The 22,866-nt window shown below is 65.6% G+C and overlaps 3 protein-coding genes across 3 annotated transcripts; 2 read left to right on the top strand and 1 right to left on the bottom strand.

Annotated features, from left to right (window-relative positions):
* Positions 1–447: 447 nt before the first annotated feature.
* On the bottom strand, positions 448–2,079 carry POP7 (POP7 homolog, ribonuclease P/MRP subunit). Its single transcript, XM_084227430.1, has 2 exons — positions 1,736–2,079; positions 448–1,518 (listed from the first exon to the last, which is right to left on the bottom strand). The coding sequence occupies exons 1-2, from the start codon at positions 1,948–1,950 to the stop codon at positions 1,041–1,043; spliced, it is 693 nt and encodes a 230-aa protein (XP_084083556.1). The 5' UTR covers positions 1,951–2,079; the 3' UTR covers positions 448–1,040.
* Positions 2,080–2,215: 136 nt separating this feature from the next.
* Positions 2,216–11,987, top strand: ACTL6B (actin like 6B). The gene is made up of 14 exons (XM_084227429.1): positions 2,216–2,293; positions 2,667–2,743; positions 4,605–4,770; positions 5,848–5,948; positions 6,032–6,129; positions 7,506–7,600; positions 8,653–8,759; positions 9,153–9,242; positions 9,328–9,389; positions 9,468–9,582; positions 10,175–10,255; positions 10,352–10,447; positions 11,723–11,809; positions 11,887–11,987. The coding sequence occupies exons 1-14, from the start codon at positions 2,269–2,271 to the stop codon at positions 11,965–11,967; spliced, it is 1,281 nt and encodes a 426-aa protein (XP_084083555.1). The 5' UTR covers positions 2,216–2,268; the 3' UTR covers positions 11,968–11,987.
* Positions 11,988–13,319: 1,332 nt separating this feature from the next.
* Positions 13,320–22,801, top strand: MEPCE (methylphosphate capping enzyme; the record flags this gene model as incomplete). Its single annotated transcript, XM_084227442.1, has 4 exons — positions 13,320–14,486; positions 17,048–17,266; positions 21,027–21,153; positions 22,557–22,801. The coding sequence occupies 4 exons, from the start codon at positions 13,320–13,322 to the stop codon at positions 22,607–22,609; spliced, it is 1,566 nt and encodes a 521-aa protein (XP_084083568.1). The 3' UTR covers positions 22,610–22,801.
* Positions 22,802–22,866: the final 65 nt, after the last annotated feature.

The following is a 22,866-nucleotide window of genomic DNA, read 5'->3' as shown; positions in this document are numbered from 1 at the left end:
CGGGAACGGGGCTGCGCACTTGGGGGACCCCCCGGTCACCGGGAGTCCCCTCTGGTCACCTGTCACCTCCCCCGGCGTGCCTGGCGGTGCCTTTTGTCACCCGGGTGCCCCTTTTGTCACCCGGGGGTCCCTTTTGTCACCGGGGGTCCCTTTGCCACCTGGGTGTCCCTTTGTCACCGCGGTCCCCCTCATTTCCCCCCTTTATGCACCTTTAATGTCCCCAGTGTCACCTGGACCCCCCCAAAGTGCCCCTTGGGGTCCCTCCTTGTCACCCGGACCCTCTCCCAGTGCCCCCCCCCCGGACCCCTGGGTCCCCCATTGTCCCCTGGGGCTTTCCTGCCCCAAATGTCACCAATGACGCAGAGGAAGCCCCAGCCCCGCCCCCAACCTGCCCCAAAACCCCCCAAATCCTCCCCAAATCCCCCAAAACCTCTGAGGCATCGCTGCTGCTGCTGCTGCCAGTGGCTTTATTGGGGTGTCACCTCCCCGTGTCCCCCCAGAGTCCCCAGGCTGCTGTGGGGGGGGGCTCAGGGGGACAGCGAGGGGCTCAGGGTGACATCGAGGGACCCAAGGTGACACCATGGGACCCGGGGTGACACCAAGGGACCCGGGGTGACATCCAGGGTTTGGAGTGACAGCGAGGGGCTCAGGGTGGCACCGAGAGCTCAGGGTGACATCGAGGGACCCGGGGTGACATCGAGGGTTTGGGGTAACACCGAGAGCTCAGGGTGACATCGAGGGACCCGGGGTGACATCGAGGGTTTGGGGTAACACCAAGAGCTCGGGGTGACACCGAGGGACCCGCGGTGACATCGAGGTGGCCCCAGCTCGCAGCGCTCTCGACCCGTTGGTGGCAGCTCGGTGGTGTCCCCAAAGCCTGCAGGTCACAGCGTCCCCGTGGTGGCCTCGAACAACTCTCGGTGGCATCTCGGTGTCCCCAAGTCCTCCTCGCGGGTTCCCGGCGGCCCCGGGGAGGTCCCGGTGACCGTGGGTGGGTTCGGGGGTGTCCCCCGGAGGTGGGGGCGGTCTGGGGCCCCCCCTCAGGCGCAGGGCGCCTCCCGGCAGAGGCGGATGTGGATGGCCGAGTTGTGCCGCGGCGGGTCCCCGTCGCCGTCCTCGGGGTCGGCGCCGTCGGGGCGGTCGCGGTGCCGGTGGCGGCGGTCCCGGAGGGGCACGGAGGAGGTGCTGGCGTGCAGCCGCAGGGCCCCGCCCGCGCCCGCCTGCAGCTGCAGCGCCAGGTTGATGGTGCGGGGCACGGCCAGCCCCAGCCCGTGCAGCCGCAGCTCCCCGGGACCCCCGGGACCCCCGCCCGGCGCCAGGAGCCGCTGGCAGCGCCGCAGCTGCGCCCGGAAATCCGAGCGTGACGTCACGAACACGTCATTGCTGCCCGGCACGGCGGGGGGGGACGGGGACCCCGGGGGGGGCCCCGGGGCCGGGCCCCGGCGGCGGCGGCGGGGGGGCGGCCCGGGGAGCCCCCCCGGCGGCGGGGACGGAGCTGCGGCGCGGCCCGAGGACATTCTGGGGGGGGGAAACGGGGAGGGGGCGTCAGGGGCGGAGCCTCCAACCCGCCGGGAACGCCCCGGGACCCCCGAGCCTCCCCCCCACCCCGAACTCTCCCCAGACCCCACAACCGCCCCCAGACCCCCCCAACCCGACCGTGACCCCCCCGTGATCCCCCGCCGAACACCCCTGGCCCCCTCCGGGACCCCCTCCCCAAAATCCCCCCCGGCCGAACCTCGCGCGTCCCGCGCCGCCGCCGCTTCCGCTACGGGGCCACGCCTCCTCCGGGGCCGCGCCCCCATCGGCGGAACCACGCCCATACAAGCACCGCCTACACCAAACCACGCCCCCGCGCGCCAGGCCGCATTTTTCGCGGTTTTTGGGTTTTTTGGGCCAACAGGGGGCGCTCCGCCCCCTCCCGTCGCGCACGGGGCCACGCCCCCCCCGCATCCGCCATTTTGGGGGTTTTTAATTAACAAAAACCGTTAATTACTGCCCGGCAGCGGGAATTATTGCGCGGGAGGAGCTTAGAGGAAGCCACGCCCCTTTTCACAAGCATAATGCGAGCACACGGCGGACGAGGCCGCGCCCATAAAGGGGAGGAGCCTCGCTTTAGAAACCACGCCCCCCTCCGTTAACAAAGGGCCGCGGCCCCTTTAAGCGCCGCCATGGCGGCCAATGGGCGCGCGCGCCGCACGGCGGGCGCTGATTGGCCGCGGGCTCGGCCCCGCCCCCCCGGCCGGCGCTGTCCCGGTGCTGAACGCGGCCATGAGCGGCGGCGTCTACGGCGGCGGTAAGGGGGCGGGGCCGGGCCCCGGGGGGCGGGGCCACTGCGGGGGGCGGGGTCACGGCGGGAGGGGCGGGGGCAAGGCGGAGGGGGGGCAAAGGGGGGGGTTGGGGGGTCCCCGGGGGTCCCGGTGTCACCGTCACTGTCCCCCAGTATGACGGGGGAGTCCGGGGTTTTGGGGGGGCTGTCCCTGTCCTGGGGGGTCCCGGTGTCCCCTCGATGTGAGGGGGTGTCCCGGGGGGTGTCCCTGTCCCGGGGGGTCCCGGTGTCACCGCTGTGTCCCCGCTGTCCCCTCGATGTCACGGGGTGTCCCGGGGGGTGTCCCTGTCTTGGGGGGGTCCCGGGGGGTCCCGGTGTCACCGCCGTGTCCCCTCCCCAGACGAGGTCGGGGCCCTGGTGTTCGACATCGGCTCCTTCTCGGTGCGCGCGGGCTATGCCGGCGAGGACTGTCCCAAGGTCGGTGCCACCGCCCCCTCCGTGTCCCCTCCGTGTCCTTGTCACACCCCCCTGGACAGACGAGGCTGCCGTGTCCCCAACATGCCGTCCCCACGGTGGTGACAATGCCGCCGTGTCCCCAGCATGCCATCCCCATGGTGGTGACAATGCCGCCGTGTCCCCATGGCCACTGTCCCCATGGTGGTGACAATGCCACCTTCCCCATGGTGGTGACAATGCCGCCGTGTCCCCAGTATGCCGTCCCCACGGTGGTGACAATGCCACCATGTCCCCAGCATGCCGTCCCCATGGAGGTGACAATGCCACCGTGTCCCCAACATGCCATCCCCATGGTGGTGACAATGCCACCATGTCCCCAGCATGCCGTCCCCATGGTGGTGACAATGCCAAAGTGTCCCCAGCAAGCCGTCCCCACAGTGGTGACAATGCCACCTTCCCCATGGCGGTGACAATGCCATCGTGTCCCCAGCATGCCATCCCCACGGTGGTGACAATGCCACCGTGTCCCCAGCATGCCATCCCCACGGTGGTGACAATGCCACCGTGTCCCCAGCATGCCGTCCCCACGGTGGTGACAATGCCGCCGTGTCCCCAGCAAGCCATCCCCATGGCGGTGACAATGCCACCTTCCCCATGGCCACCATCCCCATGGTGGTGACAATGCCACCGTGTCCCCAGCATGTCGCCCTCATGGTGGTGACAATGCCACCTTCCCCATGGCCACCATCCCCATGGTGGTGACAATGCCGCCGTGTCCCCAGCATGCCGTCCCCATGGTGGTGACAATGCCACCGTGTCCCCATGGTCACCGTCCCCATGGTGGTGACAATGCTACTGTGTCCCCAACATGCCGTCCCCATGGTGGTGACAATGCCACCTTCCCCATGGCCACCATCCCCATAGTGGTGACAATGCCACCTTCCCCATGGTGGTGACAATGCCGCCGTGTCCCCATCCCCATTGCCACCCCAGGCCAATGTCCCCATGGTGGTGACAATGCCACCTTCCCCATGGCCACCATCCCCATGGTGGTGACAATGCCGCCGTGTCCCCAGCATGCCATCCCCATGGTGGTGACAATGCCACCGTGTCCCCATGGTCACCGTCCCCACGGTGGTGACAATGCCACCGTGTCCCCAGCATGCCGTCCCCATGGTGGTGACAATGCCACCGTGTCCCCAGCATGCCGTCCCCATGGTGGTGACAATGCCACCGTGTCCCCAGCATGCTGTCCCCATGGTGGTGACAATGCCACCGTGTCCCCAGCATGCCATCCCCACGGTGGTGACAATGCCACCGTGTCCCCAGCATGCCATCCCCACGGTGGTGACAATGCCACCGTGTCCCCAGCATGCCGTCCCCATGGTGGTGACAATGCCGCCGTGTCCCCAGCAAGCCATCCCCATGGCGGTGACAATGCCACCTTCCCCATGGCCACCATCCCCATGGTGGTGACAATGCCGCCGTGTCCCCAGCATGCCGTCCCCATGGTGGTGACAATGCCACCGTGTCCCCAGCACGCCGTCCCCATGGTGGTGACAATGCCACCTTCCCCATGGCCACCATCCCCATGGTGGTGACAATGCCACCGTGTCCCCAGCATGCCGTCCCCATGGCGGTGACAATGCCGCCGTGTCCCCAGCATGCCATCCCCACGGTGGTGACAATGCCGCCGTGTCCCCAGCATGCCATCCCCACGGTGGTGACAATGCCGCCGTGTCCCCAGCACGCCGTCCCCATGGCGGTGACAATGCCACCGTGTCCCCAGCACGCCGTCCCCATGGCCCGGTGGCCCCAGGGCCAGCCCAGGCCCTGCCCCCACGGTGGTGGCACTGCCACCGCGCTGTCCCCATGTCCCCAGGCGGATTTCCCCACCACGGTGGGGCTGCTGTCCCCGGACGAGGTGTCCCTGGAGCTGGACGGGGACAAGGACAAGAAGGGTGGCAAGGTGTACTACATCGACACCAACGCCCTGCACGTGGCCCGCGAGGGCGTCGAGGTCCTGTCCCCCCTCAAGAATGGCATGAGTGAGCGGGGACACGGGGACAGGGGACAGGGGACAGGGGGACAGGGGGACAGGGGGGACACTGGGGGGACACAGGGACAGGGGACAGGGGGACAGGGGGGACAGGGGACGGGGGGGGCAGGGTGGACAGGGGGGACACTGGGGACAGAGGGGACATGGGGCACTGGGGGGACACTGGGGACAGCAGGGACACGGGGACACGGGGACAGGGGGACACTGGGGACAGGGGACACTGGGGACAGGGGGGACACTGGAGGGACACTGGGGATAGAGGGGACACGGGGACGGGGGGACACTGGGGACAGAGGGGACATGGGCCACTGGGGGGACACTGGGGGGACACGGGGACAGGGAACACTGGGGACAGGGGGGGCACTGGAGGGACACTGGGGACAGAGGGGACAGGGGGACAGAGGGGACGGGGGACAGGGGGACAGCAGGGACACGGGGGCACTGGGGACAGAGGGGACAGGGGGACAGAGGGGACACGGGGACAGGGGGGATACTGGGAACACTGGGGACAGGGGGACAGGGAGGACACGGGGACAGGGGGGACACGGGGACAGGGGGGACACTGGGGACAGAGGGGACACTGGGACGGGGGACACTGGGGACAGAGGGGACAGGGGGGCACTAGGGGGCACTAAGGACAGCGAGGACAGGGGAGACGGGGGGACAGAGGGGACACGGGGGCACTGGGGGCAGCGGGGACACGGGGATGGGGGGACACTGGGGACAGGGGGGACATAGAGGGAAATGAGGGCACAGAGGACAGCAGGCACATGGGGGAACATGGGGACAGCACGGACAAGGGTACAGTGGGGACACGGGGACAGTAGGGGCATGGGAGGACATTGGGGACACTGGGGACACGGAGGCACAGCAGGGATGGGGTGACACTGGGGGGACACAGGGCACTGCAGGGGACACGAGGAGAGATCAGGGACAGCATGGGGACATTTGGGGACACGTGGAGAGGCACGGGGGGATGTGGGGGGCACAGGGCAGCCAGGCTGGGGGTCTCGGGGTGGCTGCTGTGCCCCGTGTCCCCAGTGTCCCCAGTGTCCCCATGTCCCAGTCGAGGACTGGGAGTGCTTCCAGGCCATCCTGGACCACACCTACGGCAAGCACGTCAAGTCGGAGCCGGGGCTGCACCCGGTGCTCATGTCCGAGGCGCCGGTAGGTGTCCCCCGAGCCCCCGGGCCCGCCGCGCGCCCGGTGTCCCCAGTGTCCCCAATGTCCCCAGGGTCCCCGCGGCGCAGTGGAACACGCGGGCCAAGCGGGAGAAGCTGACGGAGCTCATGTTCGAGCACTACAACATCCCGGCCTTCTTCCTCTGCAAGACGGCCGTGCTCACCGCGTATCCCACCTCACCAAGGGTCACCATGGGTCACCACGGGTCACCTCTGTGTCACCCTGTGTCACCCCAGGGTCACCTCTGTGTCACCCCAGGGTCACCTCTGTGTCACCCTAGTGTCACCTCTGTGTCACCCTGTGTCACCCCACTGTCACCTCTGTGTCACCCCCAGTGTCACCCCAGGGTCACCTGGGTGTCACCTCTGTGTCACCTCTGTGTCACCCCCGGGTCAACTTGCTGTGCCCCAGTGTCACCCTCACATCACCCTGTGTCACCCCAGTGTCACCTCTGTGTCACCCTGTGTCACCTCTGTGTCACCCCAGTGTCACCCCTGTGTCACCTCTGTGTCACCCCTGGGTCACCTTGGTGTGCCCCAGGGTCACCCTCACATCACCCCCTGTGTCACCTCTGTGTCACCCTGTGTCACCCCAGGGTCACCTGGGTGTGTCACCTTCATGTCACCCCAGTGTCACCCCAGTGTCACCTCTGTGTCACCTTTGTGTCACCCCGGGGTCACCTGGGTGTGTCACCTTCATGTCACCCCCAGTGTCACCTCTGCGTCACCCAGTGTCACCCCTGGGTCACCTTGCTGTGCCCCAGGGTCACCCTCACGTCACCCCCAGTGTCACCTCTGTGTCACCTCTGTGTCAACCTGTGTCACCCCCAGTGTCACCCCAGTGTCACCTCTGCATCACCCAGTGTCACCCCATGTCACCCCTTGGTCACCCCCAGTGCCATGTCTGTGTCACCCTGGGTCGCTCCAGTGTCACTCCTGGTGTCCCCCCAGTGTCACCTCTGTGTCACCCCCGGTGCCACCTGCCCCTGTGCCACACCCTGGGAACCCCCTGTCCCCCGTGCCAGCCCTGATGTCACCGCTGTGCCCCACCCCTGCCCTGGGGCGTGTCCGGTGGGGTCGGGCGTGGCTGGGGAGGGGTTGGGTGTGTCCGGGGCTGTAGGCGTGGCCGGTGGGTGTGTCCAGTGGGGCTGGGTGTGTCCAGGGGCTGTTGGGTGTGTCCAGCGGGGCTGGGTGTGTCTGGGGGCTGTTGGGTGTGTCCAGCGGGGCTGGGTGTGTCCAGGGGCGGTTGGGTGTGTCCGGGTCTGTAGGCGTGGCTGTTGGGTGTGTCTGGGGGCTGTTGGGTGTGTCCGGGTCTGTAGGCGTGGCCGGTGGGTGTGTCCGGGGGCTGTTGGGTGTGTCCAGCGGGGCTGGGTGTGTCCGGGGGCAGTTGGGTGTGTCCGGGTCTGTAGGCGTGGCCGGTGGGTGTGTCTGGGGGCTGTTGGGTGTGTCCGGGGGCTGTTGGGTGTGTCCGGGGCTGTAGGCGTGGCCGGTGGGTGTGGCCGGCGCGGGCCCCGCCCCGTTGTGGCCCTTGACCCCGGTGCAGCTTCGCCAACGGGCGCAGCACGGGGCTGGTGCTGGACTCGGGCGCCACCCACACCACGGCCATCCCCGTGCACGACGGCTACATCCTGCAGCAAGGTGAGAGCGCACCTGGGGCGGGGCAGGGGCACCGGGGACACACCTGGGACGGGTGGGAGCACACCTGGGACACATCTGGCACAGCTGAGAGCACACCTGGGACATACCTGGGACACATCCGGGGGGGAGGGGCAACGGGGACACACCTGGGGCAGGTAAGAGCACACCTGGGACACACCTGGGACAGCTGAGAGCACACCTGGGACACACCTGGCACAGCTGAGAGCACACCTGGGACACATCTGGGGGGGAAAGGGTACCTGGGACACACCTGGGGCAGGTAAGAGCACACCTGGGACACACCTGGGACAGCTTGAGAGCACACCTGGGACACACCTGGGACAGGTGACAGCACACCTGGGACACACCTGGGACACATCCGGGGGGGAGGAGCAACGGGGACACACCTGGGGCAGGTAAGAGCACACCTGGGACACACCTGGGACACATCCGGGGGGGAGGAGCAACGGGGACACACCTGGGACAGCTGAGAGCACACCTGGGACACACCTGGGACAGCTGAGAGCACACCTGGGACACACCTGGGACACACCTGGGACAGCTGAGAGCACACCTGGGACACACCTGGGGGGAGGAGTACCTGGGACACACCTGGCACAGGTGAGAGCACACCTGGGACACACCTGGGACAGCTGAGAGCACACCTGGGACACACCTGGGGGGAGGAGTACCTGGGACACACCTGGCACAGGTGAGAGCACACCTGGGACACACCTGGGACAGCTGAGAGCACACCTGGGACACACCTGGGGGGAGGAGTACCTGGGACACACCTGGCACAGGTGAGAGCACATCTGGGACACACCTGGGACAGCTGAGAGCACACCTTGGACACACCTGGGACACACCCAGGGCAGGGGAGGGGCACCAAGGACTCACCTGGGACAGGTGAGAACACACACAAGACACACCTGGCACGGGTCACAGCTCACCGGGGACAAGCGCAATGGCCACACCCCCCCCAGCCAGGTGAGCGCACACCTGTCGCAGGTGAGCGGTGGGCGGAGCCTGACGCCGGCCCCGCCCCGCAGGTATCGTGAAGTCGCCGCTGGCCGGGGATTTCATCTCCATGCAGTGCCGGGAGCTCTTCCAGGAGCTCAACATCGACATCGTGCCCCCCTACATGATTGCCGCCAAGGTGGGCGTGGCTGGGTGGGCGTGGCCAGAGCCAGCCAATCAGAGAGGACAGGGCCAAACACAATGCTCCTCCCACTTGTGGGTGAAATTATCCTTAGCCACACCCATTTGGGGGTAGGCTCATTTAGCTCCACCCCCTTCTGGGCAGCCAAATTATTGGCCCCGCAGAGTTAGAGGGTGGGCTTGTCCCTTAGCTCCACCCCTTTGAGATCCCACCCCTCAGTGGGCAGTCCTACCATTTAGCCCCACCCCCTGCGTGACATCTGCCTTAGACTCCTCCTCTTACCCCACCCCAGTGGAGGCTCCGCCCTTTCCCTTTCACATCATAATTCCCAAGCCACGCCCCTTTTCGCGCCGGCCACGCCCCCACGGCCGCAGCCCCTCCCTCTCGCAGGAGCCGGTGCGGGAAGGGGCCCCCCCCAGCTGGAAGAAGAAGGAGAAGCTGCCCCAGGTGTCCAAGTCCTGGCACAACTTCACCTGCAACGTGAGCAGGGGGGGTTCGGGGGGCGCCCAGGGGCATTCTGGGGGTCCCTCACCCCCCACCCCTTTTTTGGGGCCCGTCCCCCCAGGAGGTGATCCAGGACTTCCAGGCCTCAGTGCTGCAGGTGTCGGACTCTCCCTACGACGAGCAGTGAGTGCCAGGACTGGGGGGGATGGGGGGAGCTTTGGGGTGGTGGGGGGACCCCAAAACCGGCCGTTTTCACCCCAGGGTGGCGGCGCAGATGCCCACGGTGCACTACGAGATGCCCAACGGGTACAACACCGACTACGGGGCCGAGCGGCTGCGCATCCCCGAGGGGCTCTTCGACCCCTCCAACGTCAAGGTCGGGGGGTCTCGGGGGGTCTCTGAGGGGGGTTGGGGTCCTGGGGGATTTAGGGGACCCCCATGCCCCAGGTTCTGCTCTCCTGACTCTTCCAGTGTCAAGGTTTGAGGGTGCCCAGAGGGGTTTGGGGGTCCCAGGGGGTTTGGGGGTCCCAGGGGGTTTGGGAGTCCCAGGGGGTTTGGGGGTCCCAGGGGTTTTGGGGGTCCCAGGGGATTTGGGGGTCCCAAGGGGTTTTGGGAGTCCCAGGGGTTTTGGGAGTCCCAGGGGGTTTGGGGGTCCCAGGGAGTTTGGGGGTCCCAGGGGTTTTGGGGGTCCCAGAGAGTTTGGGGGTCCCAGGGAGTTTGGGGGTCCCAGGGGTTTTGGGGGTCCCAGGGGGTTTGGGTGTCCCAGGGAGTTTGGGGGTCCCAGGGGATTTGGGAGTCCCGTGGGGTTTGGGGGTCCCAAGGGGTTTGGGGGTCCCAGGGGGTTTGGGGGTCCCAGGGGGTTTGGGGGTCCCAAGGGGTTTGGGGGTCCCGTGGGGTTTGGGGGTCCCAGGGGGACCACGGTGGTCCCGGGGTTTTTGGGACCCCCTGACCCCCCTTTCTGTCCCCAGGGCCTCTCGGGGAACACCATGCTGGGCGTGGGACACGTGGTCACCACCAGCATTGGCATGTGTGACATCGACATCCGGCCGGTGGGTCTGGGGTCCGGGGGTCCGAGGGGGCGTGGGGGGTCCAGGGGGCAGCAGGGACCCCCCCTCCTGCCACATCCCTGCCCGTGTCCCCCCCAGGGTCTCTACGGCAGTGTCATTGTCACCGGCGGGAACACGCTGCTGCAGGGCTTCACCGACCGCCTGAACCGGGAGCTGGCCCAGAAAACGCCCCCTGTGAGGGACCCCCGGGACCCCCGGGATGGGGGGTGGGAGGGGGGTGAGGAGACCCCAAACCCCCCCTGTGAGGGACCCCCGGGACCCCCGGGATGGGGGGTGGGAGGGCATGAGGAGACCCCAAAGTCCCCCTGTGAGGGACCCCCGGGATGGGGATGGGGGTGGGAGGGCATGAGGAGACCCCAAACCCCCCCTGTGAGGGACCCCCGGGACCCCCGGGATGGGGGGTGGGAGGGGGGTGAGGAGACCCCAAACCCCCCCTGTGAGGGACCCCCGGGATGGGGATGGGGGGTGGGAGGGGGTGAGGAGACCCCAAACCCCCTGTGAGGGACCCCCGGGATGGGGGTGGGGGTGGGAGGGGGTGAAGAGACCCCAAAGCCCCCCTGTGAGGGACCCCCGGGATGGGGATGGGGGGTGGGAGGGGGTGACGAGACCCCAAAGCCCCCCTGTCAGGGACCCCCGGGATGGGGATGGGGGTGGGAGGGGGTGAGGAGACCCCAAAGCCCCCCTGTGAGGGACCCCCGGGACCCCCGGGATGGGGATGGGGGTGGGAGGGGGGTGAGGAGACCCCAAACCCCCCTGTGAGGGACCCCCGGGATGGGGATGGGGGTGGGAGGGGGTGAGGAGACCCCAAAGCCCCCCTGTGAGAGATCCCCACAATTTTGGAATTGGGATGAGGGGACCCCAAATCGCCCTGAGGAATATTTGGGGGGGGGGACGCAGACCAGGCCTCAGGGTTTCTCCCAGTTATCACCAGTCGCTCCCAGTTAGCACCAGTGTATCATAGCTGTCCCTCCAAAGACTCCCAGTGCTCCCAGTTGCCACCAGTGGATCACAGTTGTCCCCCAGTGATTCTCAGTGGTTCCCAGTTGCCACCAGTGGATCACAGTTGTCCCCCAGTGGATCCCAGTTGCCACCAGTAGATCACAGTTGTCCCCCAGTGGTTCCCAGTTGCCACCAGTGGTTCCCAGTTGCCCCCCAGTGGTTCCCAGTTGTCCCCCAGTGGATCCCAGTTGCCACCAGTGGCTCCTAGTTGTCCACCAGTGGATCCCAGTTGTCCCCCAGTGGATCCCAGTTGCCCCCAGTGGATCCCAGTTGTCCCCCAGTGATTCTCAGTGACTCTCGGTGGTTCCCAGTTGTCCCCCAGTGGGTCCCAGTTGTCCCCCAGTGGGTCCCAGTTGCCCCCCAGTGGTTCCCAGTTGCCCCCAGTGGATCCCAGTCGCCCCCAGTGGTTCCCAGTTGCCCCCAGTGCTCCCAGTAACCGCCCTCCCCCAGAGCATGCGCCTGAAGCTCATCGCCAGCAACAGCACCATGGAGCGCCGCTTCAGCCCCTGGATCGGGGGCTCCATCCTGGCCTCGCTGGTGAGCCGGGGGCTCCGCGGGGAGCCGGGGGGTCCCCCCACACGGGACCCCTCAAAACGGCCCCAAATCGCCCGCAGGGCACCTTCCAGCAGATGTGGATCTCCAAGCAGGAGTACGAGGAGGGCGGGAAGCAGTGCGTGGAGCGCAAGTGCCCCTGAGGGAGCCCGAGGGGCCCTGAGGGACCCTGAGGGGATCTGAGGGGTCCTGAGGGGATCTGAGGGGTCCTGAGGGGATCTGAAGGGTCCTGAACAGTCCTGAGGGGTCCTGAAGGGTCCTGAGGGGTCCTGAGGGAGCCTGAGGGAGCCTGAGGGAGCCCGAGGAGCCCTGAGGAGTCCTGAGGGGATCTGAGGGGTCCTGAGGGAGCCTGAGGGGCCCTGAGGGGTCCTGAGGGAGCCTGAGGGGATCTGAGGGAGCCTGAGAGACCTGAGGGGCCCCGAGGAGACCCTGAGGGGATCTGAAGGGTCCTGAGGGGATCTGAGGGAGCCTGAGGGGAAAATCGACCAGGAATCCATTAAAACCCGCACAACCCACCTGGAAGCGGCTCGGTAGCGGCGGGGATCGGCGGGGGCGGTTGGTGGGTGGGGCTGCAGGGGTTTCGTCACCGATTCTGGCGGATTTCACCTCAAAAAGGAGCGCCTGGTCACGCGCCGGGGGTGGGGGGGGGGGGGCACGTGCCAGGGCGGGCGGCGCTGCTGCGCAGGCGCGAGTGCACGTGACGGCGAAAGGGCGGGAAGCTGGGGGGGGTGGAGCGAGCGCGAGACGCCTCCCGTGTCTCGCGAGAACGCGGCGGAGACGGCTGCGGCACCGCCCCCCCGCGGCCGCGGCGGGAACTGCGCACCGCCGTTCTCGCGAGAGCCCCGCGCGCGCGCCCCGTGAGCTCCGTTACCGGGCGGGTGGGGGAGGAGAGGGAGGCGGTTCGGTGACGTAACGAGCCGGAACGGTGACGTGAGTACTCGGCCGAAGGGCTGAGGAGAGACCGGCGCTGGAACGGGGACGGGGACGGGGGGGGTGTGCGGGGAGAAGGTGCCCGCACTGCGCACGCGCAGCCCCCTCACGGACTCCAACTGCCGGCAGCCTCCGCGCGCGCGGCGAGGCCCCCGCGCAGGGCGGCCATATCGCGCCTGCTCCTTTTTCCGGCCTTCCGCTGTCCCCGCGCCTCGCCCTTCCCCCAGGCCTTTACCGGGATCCCCCCGGTACCTCCTGCCCTTCCCCCCTCCGGCCCTTCTCCCGCGCTCTCCGCGCAGGCACTCGCCGCAGTCTTCCCCAGATCCCGAGGCCCCCACTCTCTCCGCGCGCCGACTCTCGCGATTGGCCGCCGTGCACCCCGCAGCCTCTCCCATTGGCCGAGCTCCGCCGTCACTCTCCCCTCAGTAGGCGTGCCCACGCTCGGCCCCGCCCTTCGCCTATATAAGCCCCGCCGGGCCGCCGCGGCGCTGCCATCGCGGGCGGGAGGCGGCGGGCGCGGAGGCCCCGCGCGCGCGGCTCCCCCCGCTCCCCCCTCCGGCGGCGCATGCGCGGGGGCGGCGCGGCGCAGCGCGCAGGCGCCGGCCGGGCCGCCATGGCGGCGGCGCCTGAGGCCTTCCTGGTGCCGCCGCCGCCGCCGCCTCCTCCCGCCGCCGCCGCGGCCCCGCCCGACCCTCCCGAGCCGCCGCGGCCTCGCAATGGCCTCCGCGCCGCGGGCGGCGGCGGCGGGAAGCGGCGCAGCAGCTGCGGGGCGAAGCAGCCGGCGTGGAAGCGGCGGCGCCGCGCGGCCTCGGAGTGCGGCCCGGTGCTGCCCTCAGAGTTCCTGCTCGGCGGGAACATCTTCGACCCGCTCAACCTCAACAGCCTGCTGGACGAGGAGGTCAGCCGCGCCCTGAACGCCCGCACGCCGCAGTCCTCGCCGCTCCCGCAGCGCGGCCGCGACCCGGTGGAGATCCTGGTGCCGCGGGACATCACGGACCCGCTGAGCCTGAACGCGCCCGGTGAGGGGCTGCGCCTGGCCTCGCCCGCCAAGAGCGCCCGCCGCCGGCACCGGCACCGCGGCCAGCAGCGGGCCACCGCCGCCAGCACCGCCGGTACCTCCGGCACCTCCGGCGAGGAGCCCGCCCGGCCCGCCGAACCCTCCGCCGCCGCCACCGCCCCGCCGTGCCCCGCCGCCCTGCCCGCCACCGGCCGGCACCGCAAGCGCCGACGGACTTGCAGCAAATCCGAGGGGCCTCGCCCTCCTCCTCCTCCTCCTCCTCCTCCTCCCGCCGAGAAGCCGAAGCCCCCCGGCAAGGCGGCGCAACGACCGCGGCACCAGGTGCGCAAATTCCAGTACGGGAATTACTGCAAATACTACGGGTACCGCAACCCCGACGTGGAGGACGCGCGGCTGCGGGCGCTGCGGCCCGAGTGGTTCGCGGGCAAGGAGGTGCTGGACGTGGGCTGCAACGTGGGGCACCTGACGCTGAGCATCGCCAAGCGCTGGGCGCCCGCCCGGGTGGTGGGGCTGGACATTGACGGGCGGCTGATCCGCTCGGCGCGGCAGAACATCCGCCACTACCTGTCCGAGGGGCTGGGCACGGACGGCGAGGCCGCCCGGAGGGGCTTCCCCGCCGCGCTCCTGGCCAGCCGCGGCCCCATCGCCGCCCCGCAGCTGCCGCCCGACGGGCCCGGCGCCGCCGACTTCCCGCACAACGTGGTGTTCGTCACGGTGAGAGCGGCGGGCGGCGGGACGGCGGGGGTTTGGGGGTGTAGGGTAGGGGTTCGGGGGGTTTGAGGGGGTGACGGGAGGGGATGGGGTGGGGTTTAGGGTTGGGGTGGGTTTTGGGGAGGAATTGGAGGGTTTGAAGGGGATGTGAGGGGTGTTTTAGGGGGGTCGTGGTGGGTCTGAGGGGGTGGAAATGGGTCTGGAGGGTTTTAGGAGGGTCTGGGTTTGGGTCTGAAAGGGATGTGAGGGAATTTTTAGGGGGGTCTTGGTGGGTCTGAGGGGGTGGAAATGGGTCTGGAGGGTTTTGGTTGGGGTTTAGGGGGTCCTGGTGGGTCTGAGGGGGTGGCAATAGGTCTGGGGGGTCTTGGGAAGGTTTTGGTTGGGGTTTAGGGGGTCCTGGTGGGTCTGAAAGGGATGTGAGGGGTGATGTAGGGGGGTCTTGGTGGGTTTAAGGGGTGACAGGAGGGGATGGGGCCGGTTTTAGGATTGGGGTGGGTTTTGGGGGGGATTAGAGGGTCTGTGAGGGATGTGAGGGGTGTTTTAGGGGGGTCTTGGTGGGTCTGAGGGGGTGACAGGAGGGGATGAGGCGGGTTTTAGGATTGGGGTGGGTTTTGAGGGGGAATTGGAGGGTCTGAAAGGGATGTGAGGGGTGATGTAGGGGGGTCGTGGTGGGTCTGAGGAGGTGGCAGTAGGTTTGGAGGGTTTTGGTTGGGGTTTAGGGGGTCCTGGTGGGTCTGAAAGGGGTGTGAGGGATTTTTTAGGGGGTCTTGGTGGGTCTGAGGGGGTGGAAATGGGTCTGGAGGGTTTTGGTTGGGTTTTAGGGGATCCTGGTGGGTCTAAAAGAGATGTGAGGGAATTTTTAGAGGGTCTTGGTGGGTTTAAGGGGGAGATAGGAGGGGATGGGGCGGGTTTTAGGATTGGGGTGGGTTTTGTGGAGAATTAGAGGGTCTGAAAGGGACTTGAGGGTTGTTTTAGGGGGGTCTTGGTGGGTCTGAAAGGGATGTGAGGGAATTTTTAGGGGGTCTTGGTGGGTTTAAGGGGGTGACAGGAGGGGATGGGGCGGGTTTTAGGCTTGGGGTGGGTTTTGGGGAGGAATTGGAGGGTTTGAAAGGGATGTGAGGGGTGATGTAGGGGGGTCTTGGTGGTGGCAATAGGTCTGGAGGGTTTTAGGAAGGTTTTGGTTGGGGTTTAGGGGGTCCTGGTGGGTCTGGAGGGTTTTAGGAAGGTTTTGGTTGGGGTTTAGGGGGGTCCTGGTTTGGGTTTGGGGTGATGTTGGTGGGTGTAATGGAGTTGGAGGGTTGAGAGGAGTTTTAGGTGGATTTTAGGTGGTTTTGGGGTCCTGGTAGGCCCAGAGAGGTACCAGGGTGGGTTTGTGGGGTGACAAGCGGCACAGGGGGGTCTGGGGGGTCTGGGGTGGGGTCTGCAGGGGTCACCAGAGGGGGGAGTGATCTGGGACCCCCTCGTTCCATCCTGGGGTCTGTGGGGGGCAGCTCCAGGCCTTGGTCTGGGGGACCCCTGAGGGGCGCTCAGCGTGTGCCCCCCCCCCAAATTCCTTCCATGGGTACCCCAAAACCCTTCAGGGGGGCTCAGTGTGTGCCCCCCACCCCAAAACCCTCCCATGGGTACCCCAAAACCCTTCATGGGGGCTCAGCGTGTGCCCCCCACCCCAAAATCCTTCCATGGGTGCCCCAAAACCTTCAGGGGGCTCAGTGAGTGCCCCCCACCCCCAAATCCTTCCATGGGTGCCCCACAGCCCTTCAGGGGCGCTCAGTCCCCATCCCCAGCCCCCCAAACCCTTCAGGGGGGCTCAGTGTGTGCCCCCCACCGCCCCAAAACCCTTCAGGGGGGCTCAGCCCCTGCCCCCATCCCCCCCAAACCCTTCAGGGGGGCTCAGCCCCCATCCCCATTTCCCCCCAGACCCTTCAGGGGTCCCAGCCCATGCCCTGTTGCCCCCCCATTCAGGGTAACTACGTTCCCGAGCGGGAGGAGGCGGTGTGCCTGCAGCGCCCCGAGTTCGACGTGGTGCCCCCCCCAAACCCTTCAGGGGGGCTCAGCCCCCATTCCCCATCCCCCCCAAACCCTTTGGGGTGTCTGAGGCTGTCCCCCCCCCCCAGGGTAACTACGTTCCCGAGCGGGAGGAGGCGGTGTGCCTGCAGCGCCCCAAATTCAACATGGTGCCCCCCCAAACCACTCGGGGGTCCCAGCCCATGCCCCCCATCCCCCCCAAACCTTTCAGGGGTGTCTGAGGCTGTCCCCCCCCCCAGGGTAACTACGTTCCCGAGCGGGAGGAGGCGGTGGGGGCGCAGCGCCCCGAGTTCGACGTGGTGCCCCCCAAACCAGGGGCTCAGCCCCAGCCCCCCAGCCCCCCCAAACCCCTCGGGGTCCCAGCCCATCCCCTGTTTGCCCCCTCCCCAGGGTAACTACGTTCCCGAGCGGGAGGAGGCGGTGGGGGCGCAGCGCCCCGAGTTCGACGTGGTGCCCCCCAAACCCTTCAGGGGGGCTCAGGGTCCTTCCCCATCCCCCCCAAACCCTTCAGGGGTGTCTGAGGCTGTCCCCCTCCCCAGGGTAACTACGTTCCCGAGCGGGAGGAGGCGGTGTGCCTGCAGCGCCCCGAGTTCGACGTGGTGCTGCTGCTGTCGCTGACCAAGTGGGTGCAGCTCAACTGGGGCGACGAGGGGCTCAAGAGGCTCTTCAGGAGAGCCTTCAGGCACCTGCGGCCAGGGGGGCTGCTGCTGCTGGAGCCCCAGCCCTGGGAGTCCTACCGCAAGCGCAAGGGGCTCACCGTGAGTCTGGGGGGGTCTGGGGGGGTCACTGAGGGGTTTGGGGGGGTCACCGAGGGGTTTGGGGGGCTCACACGGGGGTTTGGGGGGGTTCCTGCTGCTGGAGCCCCAGCCCTGGGAGTCCTACCGCAAGCGCAAGGGCCTCACCGTGAGTCTGGGGGGGTCTGGGGGGGTCACACGGGGGTTTGGGGGGCTTTGGGGGGCTCACACGGGGGTACCCGGGGGGCTGCTGCTGCTGGAGCCCCCGCCCTGGGAGTCCTACCACAAGCGCAAGGGCCTCACCGTGAGTCTGGGGTACCTGGGGGGGTCACACAGGGGTTTGGGGGGGTCACTGAGGGGTCTGGGGGGGACCTGGGGGGCTTTGGGGGCACCTGAGGGGCTCCTCGGGTCAGCCCTGGGAGTCCTACTGCAACCTCAGGGGCTCACCGTGAGTCTGGGGGGCTTTGGGGGGCTTTGGGGGGGTCACTGAGGGGTTTGGGGGGCTTTGGGGGGTACCTGGGGGGCTCCTCGGGTCAGCCCTGGGAGTCCTACCGCAAGCGCAAGGGCCTCACCGTGAGTCTGGGGGCTCTGGGGGGGTCACTGAGGGGTTTGGGGGGGTCACTGAGGGGTTTGGGGGGGTCACTGAGGGGTCTGGGGGGCTTTGGGGGGCTCACACGGGGGTACCCGGGGGGCTGCTGCTGCTGGAGCCCCAGCCCTGGGAGTCCTACCGCAAGCGCAAGGGGCTCACCGTGAGTCTGGGGTACCTGGGGGGTCACACAGGGGTTTGGGGGGTCACTGAGGGGTTTGGGGGGATCACTGAGGGGTTTGGGGGGGTCACTGAGGGGTCTGGGGGGGACCTGGGGGGCTTTGGGGGCACCTGAGGGGCTGCTCAGGTCAGCCCTGGGAGTCCTACCGCAAGCGCAAGGGGCTCACCGTGAGTCTGGGGGGTCACACAGGGGTTTGGGGGGGTCACTGAGGGGTTTGGGGGGTACCTGGGGGGTACCTGGGGGGATTTGGGGGGCTCACACGGGGGTTTGAGGGGCTCCTCGGGTCAGCCCTGGGAGTCCTACTGCAACCTCAGGGGGTCACCGTGAGTCTGGGGGGCTTTGGGGGGGTCACTGAGGGCTTTGGGGGGCTTTGGGGGGCTCCTCGGGTCAGCCCTGGGAGTCCTACCGCAAGCGCAAGGGCCTCACCGTGAGTCTGGGGGGGTCACACAGGGGTTTGGGGGGTCACTGAGGGGTTTGGGGGGGTCTGGGGGGTCACACGGGGGTACCCGGGGGGCTGCTGCTGCTGGAGCCCCAGCCCTGGGAGTCCTACCGCAAGCACAAGGGGCTCACCGTGAGTCTGGGGGGGTTTGGGGGGGTCTGGGGGGTACCTGGGGGGCTTTGGGGGCACCTGAGGGGCTCCTCGGGTCAGCCCTGGGAGTCCTACCACAACCCCAGGGGGTCACCGTGAGTCTGGGGGGCTCTGGCGGGGTCTGGGGGAGTCATGGGGGGCTGCAGAGGGGTTTGGGGGAGGGTCACAGAGGGGGTCCCTGACCCCTTTCTCTCCCCCAGGAGATGATGAGGGTTATTTTGGGGGTGAATCCCCGTTTTTGGGGGTTCTCTCACCCCTTTTCCCCCCCAGGAGACGATGGGGGTTATTTTTGGGGGTGAATCCCCGTTTTTGGGGTGTCCCTGACCCCCTTTTTCCCCCCCAGGAGACGACGGGGGTTATTTTGGGGGTGAATGATGTGGGTTATTTTAGGGTTGAATCCCCATTTTTGGGGATCCCTGACCCCCTTTTCCCCCCTCAGGAGATGATGGGGGTTATTTTGGGTGTGAATCCCCATTTTTGGGGTTCCCTCACCCCCTTTCCCCTCCTCAGGAGACCACCTACCGGAACTACCAGCGCATCCGGCTGCGCCCTGAGCAGTTCCCGTTTTTGGGGTGTCCCAGGACATGATGAGGGTCATTTTTAGGGGTGAATCCCCATTTTTGGGGATCCCTGACCCCCTTTTTCCCCCCCAGGAGATGATGAGGGTTTCGGGGGTGAATGATGAGGGTTATTTTTAGGGTTAAATCCCCATTTTTGGGGTGTCCCTCACCCCTGATCCCCCCAGGAGATGATGAGGGTTATTTTGGGGGGGGATCTCTGTTCCTGGGGTGTCCCAGGAGATGATGAGGGTTATTTTTAGGGTTAAATCCCCATTTTTGGGGATCCCTCACCCCCTTTCCCCCCCTCCCCAGGAGATGATGAGGGTTATTTTGGGTGTGAATCCCCATTTTTTGGGGATCCCTCACCCCCTTTCCCCCCTCCCCAGGAGACGATGGGGGTTATCTTTGGGGGTGAATTATGTGGGTTATTTTTGGGGTGAATCCCCATTTCTGGGGGTTCCCTCACCCCTTTTTCCCTCCCAGGAGATGATGAGGGTTTTGGGAGTGAATGATGAGGGTTATTTTGGGTGTGAATCCCCATTTTTGGGGTGTCCCTGACCCCCTTTTCCCCCCAGGAGATGATGAGGGTTATTTTGGGTGTGAATCCCCATTTTTGGGGATCCCTCACCCCCTTTTCCCCCTCCAGGAGACGACGGGGGTTATTTTGGGGGTGAATTATGTGGGTTATTTTTAGGGGTGAATCCCCATTTCTGGGGGTTCCCTCACCCCTTTTCCCCCCAGGAGATGATGAGGGTTATCTTTGGGTGTGAATCCTCATTTTTGGGGATCCCAGACCCCCTTTTCCCCCCCAGGAGATGATGAGGGTTTTGGGGGTGAATGATGAGGGTTATTTTGGGTGTGAATCCCCATTTTTTGGCTGTCCCTCACCCCTTTTCCCCCCCAGGAGATGATGAGGGTTATTTTGGGGTTGAATCCCCGTTTTTGGGGTGTCCCTGGAGATGACATGGGTTATTTTTGGGGTGAATCCCCATTTTTGGGGTGTCCCTCACCCCCTTTTCCCCCTCCAGGAGACGACGGGGGTTATTTTGGGGGTGAATTATGTGGGTTATTTTTAGGGGTGAATCCCCATTTTTGGGGATCCCTGACCCCCTTTTCCCCCCCCAGGAGACGATGTAGGTTATTTTGGGTGTGAATCCCCGTTTTTGGGGTGTCCCTGACCCCCTTTTTTCCCCCAGGAGACGACGAGGGTTATTTTGGGGGCGGGATCTCTGTTTCTGGGGGGTCCCTGGAGACGATGTGGGTTATTTTGGGGGTGAATCCCCATTTTTGGGTGGTCCCTCACCCCTTTTTCCCCCCCAGGAGATGATGAGGGTTATCTTTGGGGGTGAATCCCCGTTTTTGGGGTGTCCCTGACCCCCTTTTCCCCCCAGGAGATGATGAGGGTTATTTTGGGTGTGAATCCCCATTTTTGGGGATCCCTCACCCCCCTTTCCCCCTCCCCAGGAGACGACGGGGGTTACTTTGGGGGTGAATTATGTGGGTTATTTTTAGGGGTGAATCCCCATTTCTGGGGGATCCCTCACCCCTTTTCCCCCCCCAGGAGATGATGAGGGTTATCTTTGGGATTAAATCCCCATTTTTGGGGTGTCCCTCACCCCCTTTCCCCCTCCTCAGGAGACCACCTACCGGAACTACCAGCGCATCCGGCTGCGCCCCGAGCAGTTCCCGTTTTTGGGGTGTCCCTGACCCCTGTCCCCCCCAGGAGATGATGAGGGTTATTTTTAGGGTTGAATCCCCATTTTTGGGGTGTCCCTCACCCCCTTTTCCCCCCCAGGAGATGATGAGGGTTATTTTTAGGGTTGAATCCCCATTTTTGGGGGTCCCTCACCCCCTTTTCCCCCCCCCAGGAGACCACCTACCGGAACTACCAGCGCATCCGGCTGCGCCCCGAGCAGTTCCCGGCGTACCTGACCTCACCTGAGGTGGGCTTCGAGCGCTGCGAGCTGCTGGGGACCCCCCAGCACAGCGCCAAAGGTGGGTGGGAACCCCAAAACCCCAAAATCCCCCCCTCAGAGGGCAGGGCAGGGCTGGGAGGGGGATTTTGGGGGGTTTGGGGTGAATTTTGGGTGAGTTTTGGGTGGGTTTTGGGGTGAATTTTGGGTGGGTCCTGGGGTGAATTTTGGGTGGGTCCTGGGGTGAATTTTGGGTGTGTTTTGGGCGGGTTTTGGGGTGAATTTTGGGTGTGTTGGTTTTGGGGTGAATTTTGGGTGAGTTTTGGGTGGGTTCTGGGGTGAATTTTGGGTGAATTTTGGGGTGAATTTTGGGTGAATTTGGGGTGAATTTTGGGGTGAATTTTGGGTGGGTTTTGGGTGGGTTTTGGGGTGAATTTTGGGTGTGTTTTGGGTGGGTTTTGGGGTGAATTTTGGGTGGGTTTTGGGCGGGTTTTGGGGTGAATTTTGGGTACGGGGGGGGTGTGGTGTGAATTTTGGGTGAATTTTGGGGTGAATTTTGGGTGAATTTTGGGTGAATTTTGGGGTGAATTTTGGGTGAATTTTGGGTGGGTTCTGGGGTGAATTTTGGGTGGGTTTTGGGGTGAATTTTGGGTGAATTTTGGGTGGGTTTTGGGGTGAATTTTGGGTGGATTTTGGGTGGGTTTTGGGGTGAATTTTGGGTGTGTTTTGGGGTGAATTTGGGGTGAATTTTGGGTGTGTTTTGGGGTGAATTTGGGGTGAAATTTGGGTGGTTTGGGGTGAATTTTGGGTGAATTCTGGGTGAATTTTGGGTGGGTTTGGGGTGAATTTTGGCTGGGTGTGTTTTGGGGTGAATTTTGGGTGGTTTTGGGGTGAATTTTGGGTGGGTTCTGGGGTGAATTTTGGGTGGGTTTTGGATGAATTTTGGGTGGGTTTGGGGTGAATTTTGGGTGAATTTTGGGTGGGTTTTGGGTGGATTTGGGGTGAATTTTGGGTGGGTTTTGGGTGGATTTTGGGGTGGATTTGGGGTGATTTTGGGTGGATTTGGGGTGGATTTGGGGTGATTTTGGGGTGAATTTTGGGTGGATTTGGGGTGATTTTGGGGTGGATTTTGGGTGATTTTGGGTGGATTTTGGGTGTGTTTTGGGGTGATTTGGGGTGAATTTCGGGTGAATTCTGGGTGGATTTTGGGGTGAATTTTGGGTGGATTTTGGGGTGATTTTGGGTGTGTTTTGGGGTGAATTTTGGGTGAATTTTGGGTGGATTTGGGGTGATTTGGGGGTGGATTTTGGGGTGAATTTTGGGTGAATTTTGGGTGTGTTTTGGGGTGAATTTGGGGTGAATTTTGGGTGTGTTTTGGGGTGAATTTTGGGTGGATTTGGGGTGAATTTTGGGTGGGTTCTGGGGTGATTTTGGGTGAATTTTGGGGTGCATTTGCCCCCTCCCCAATTCTCTCCCCCCCCCCAGGTTTCCAGCGGCCGATTTATCTCTTCCACAAGGGCCGAGGCCACGCCCCCTGAGCCCCCCCGGCGTGGGGGAGGGGCGGGGGGCGCTCCCCTCCCCCACCGGCTGCCAAACGGGGGGAGGGGCTCCGCCGGCCCCCCCCTCCCCCCGGATTTTGGGGTGTTCCCTCCCCCCTCCCCCCCCCGGGCGTTTGCCGTGGTTTGCTCCGAGCGGGGGGCGGGGCCCCGAATAAAGGAGGTGATTGGTCAGCGCGGGGGGTCGTTTTTGGGGGGGCGGGGCCACGGGGGGCACGCCCACCGATAGAAATAAGAGT

The sequence above is a fragment of the Fringilla coelebs genome (genome assembly GCF_963513975.1).
Source record: "Fringilla coelebs genome assembly, contig: SCAFFOLD_185, whole genome shotgun sequence".
Classification (NCBI taxonomy): domain Eukaryota; kingdom Metazoa; phylum Chordata; class Aves; order Passeriformes; family Fringillidae; genus Fringilla; species Fringilla coelebs.
This window is presented reverse-complemented; position numbering and strand designations above follow the sequence as displayed.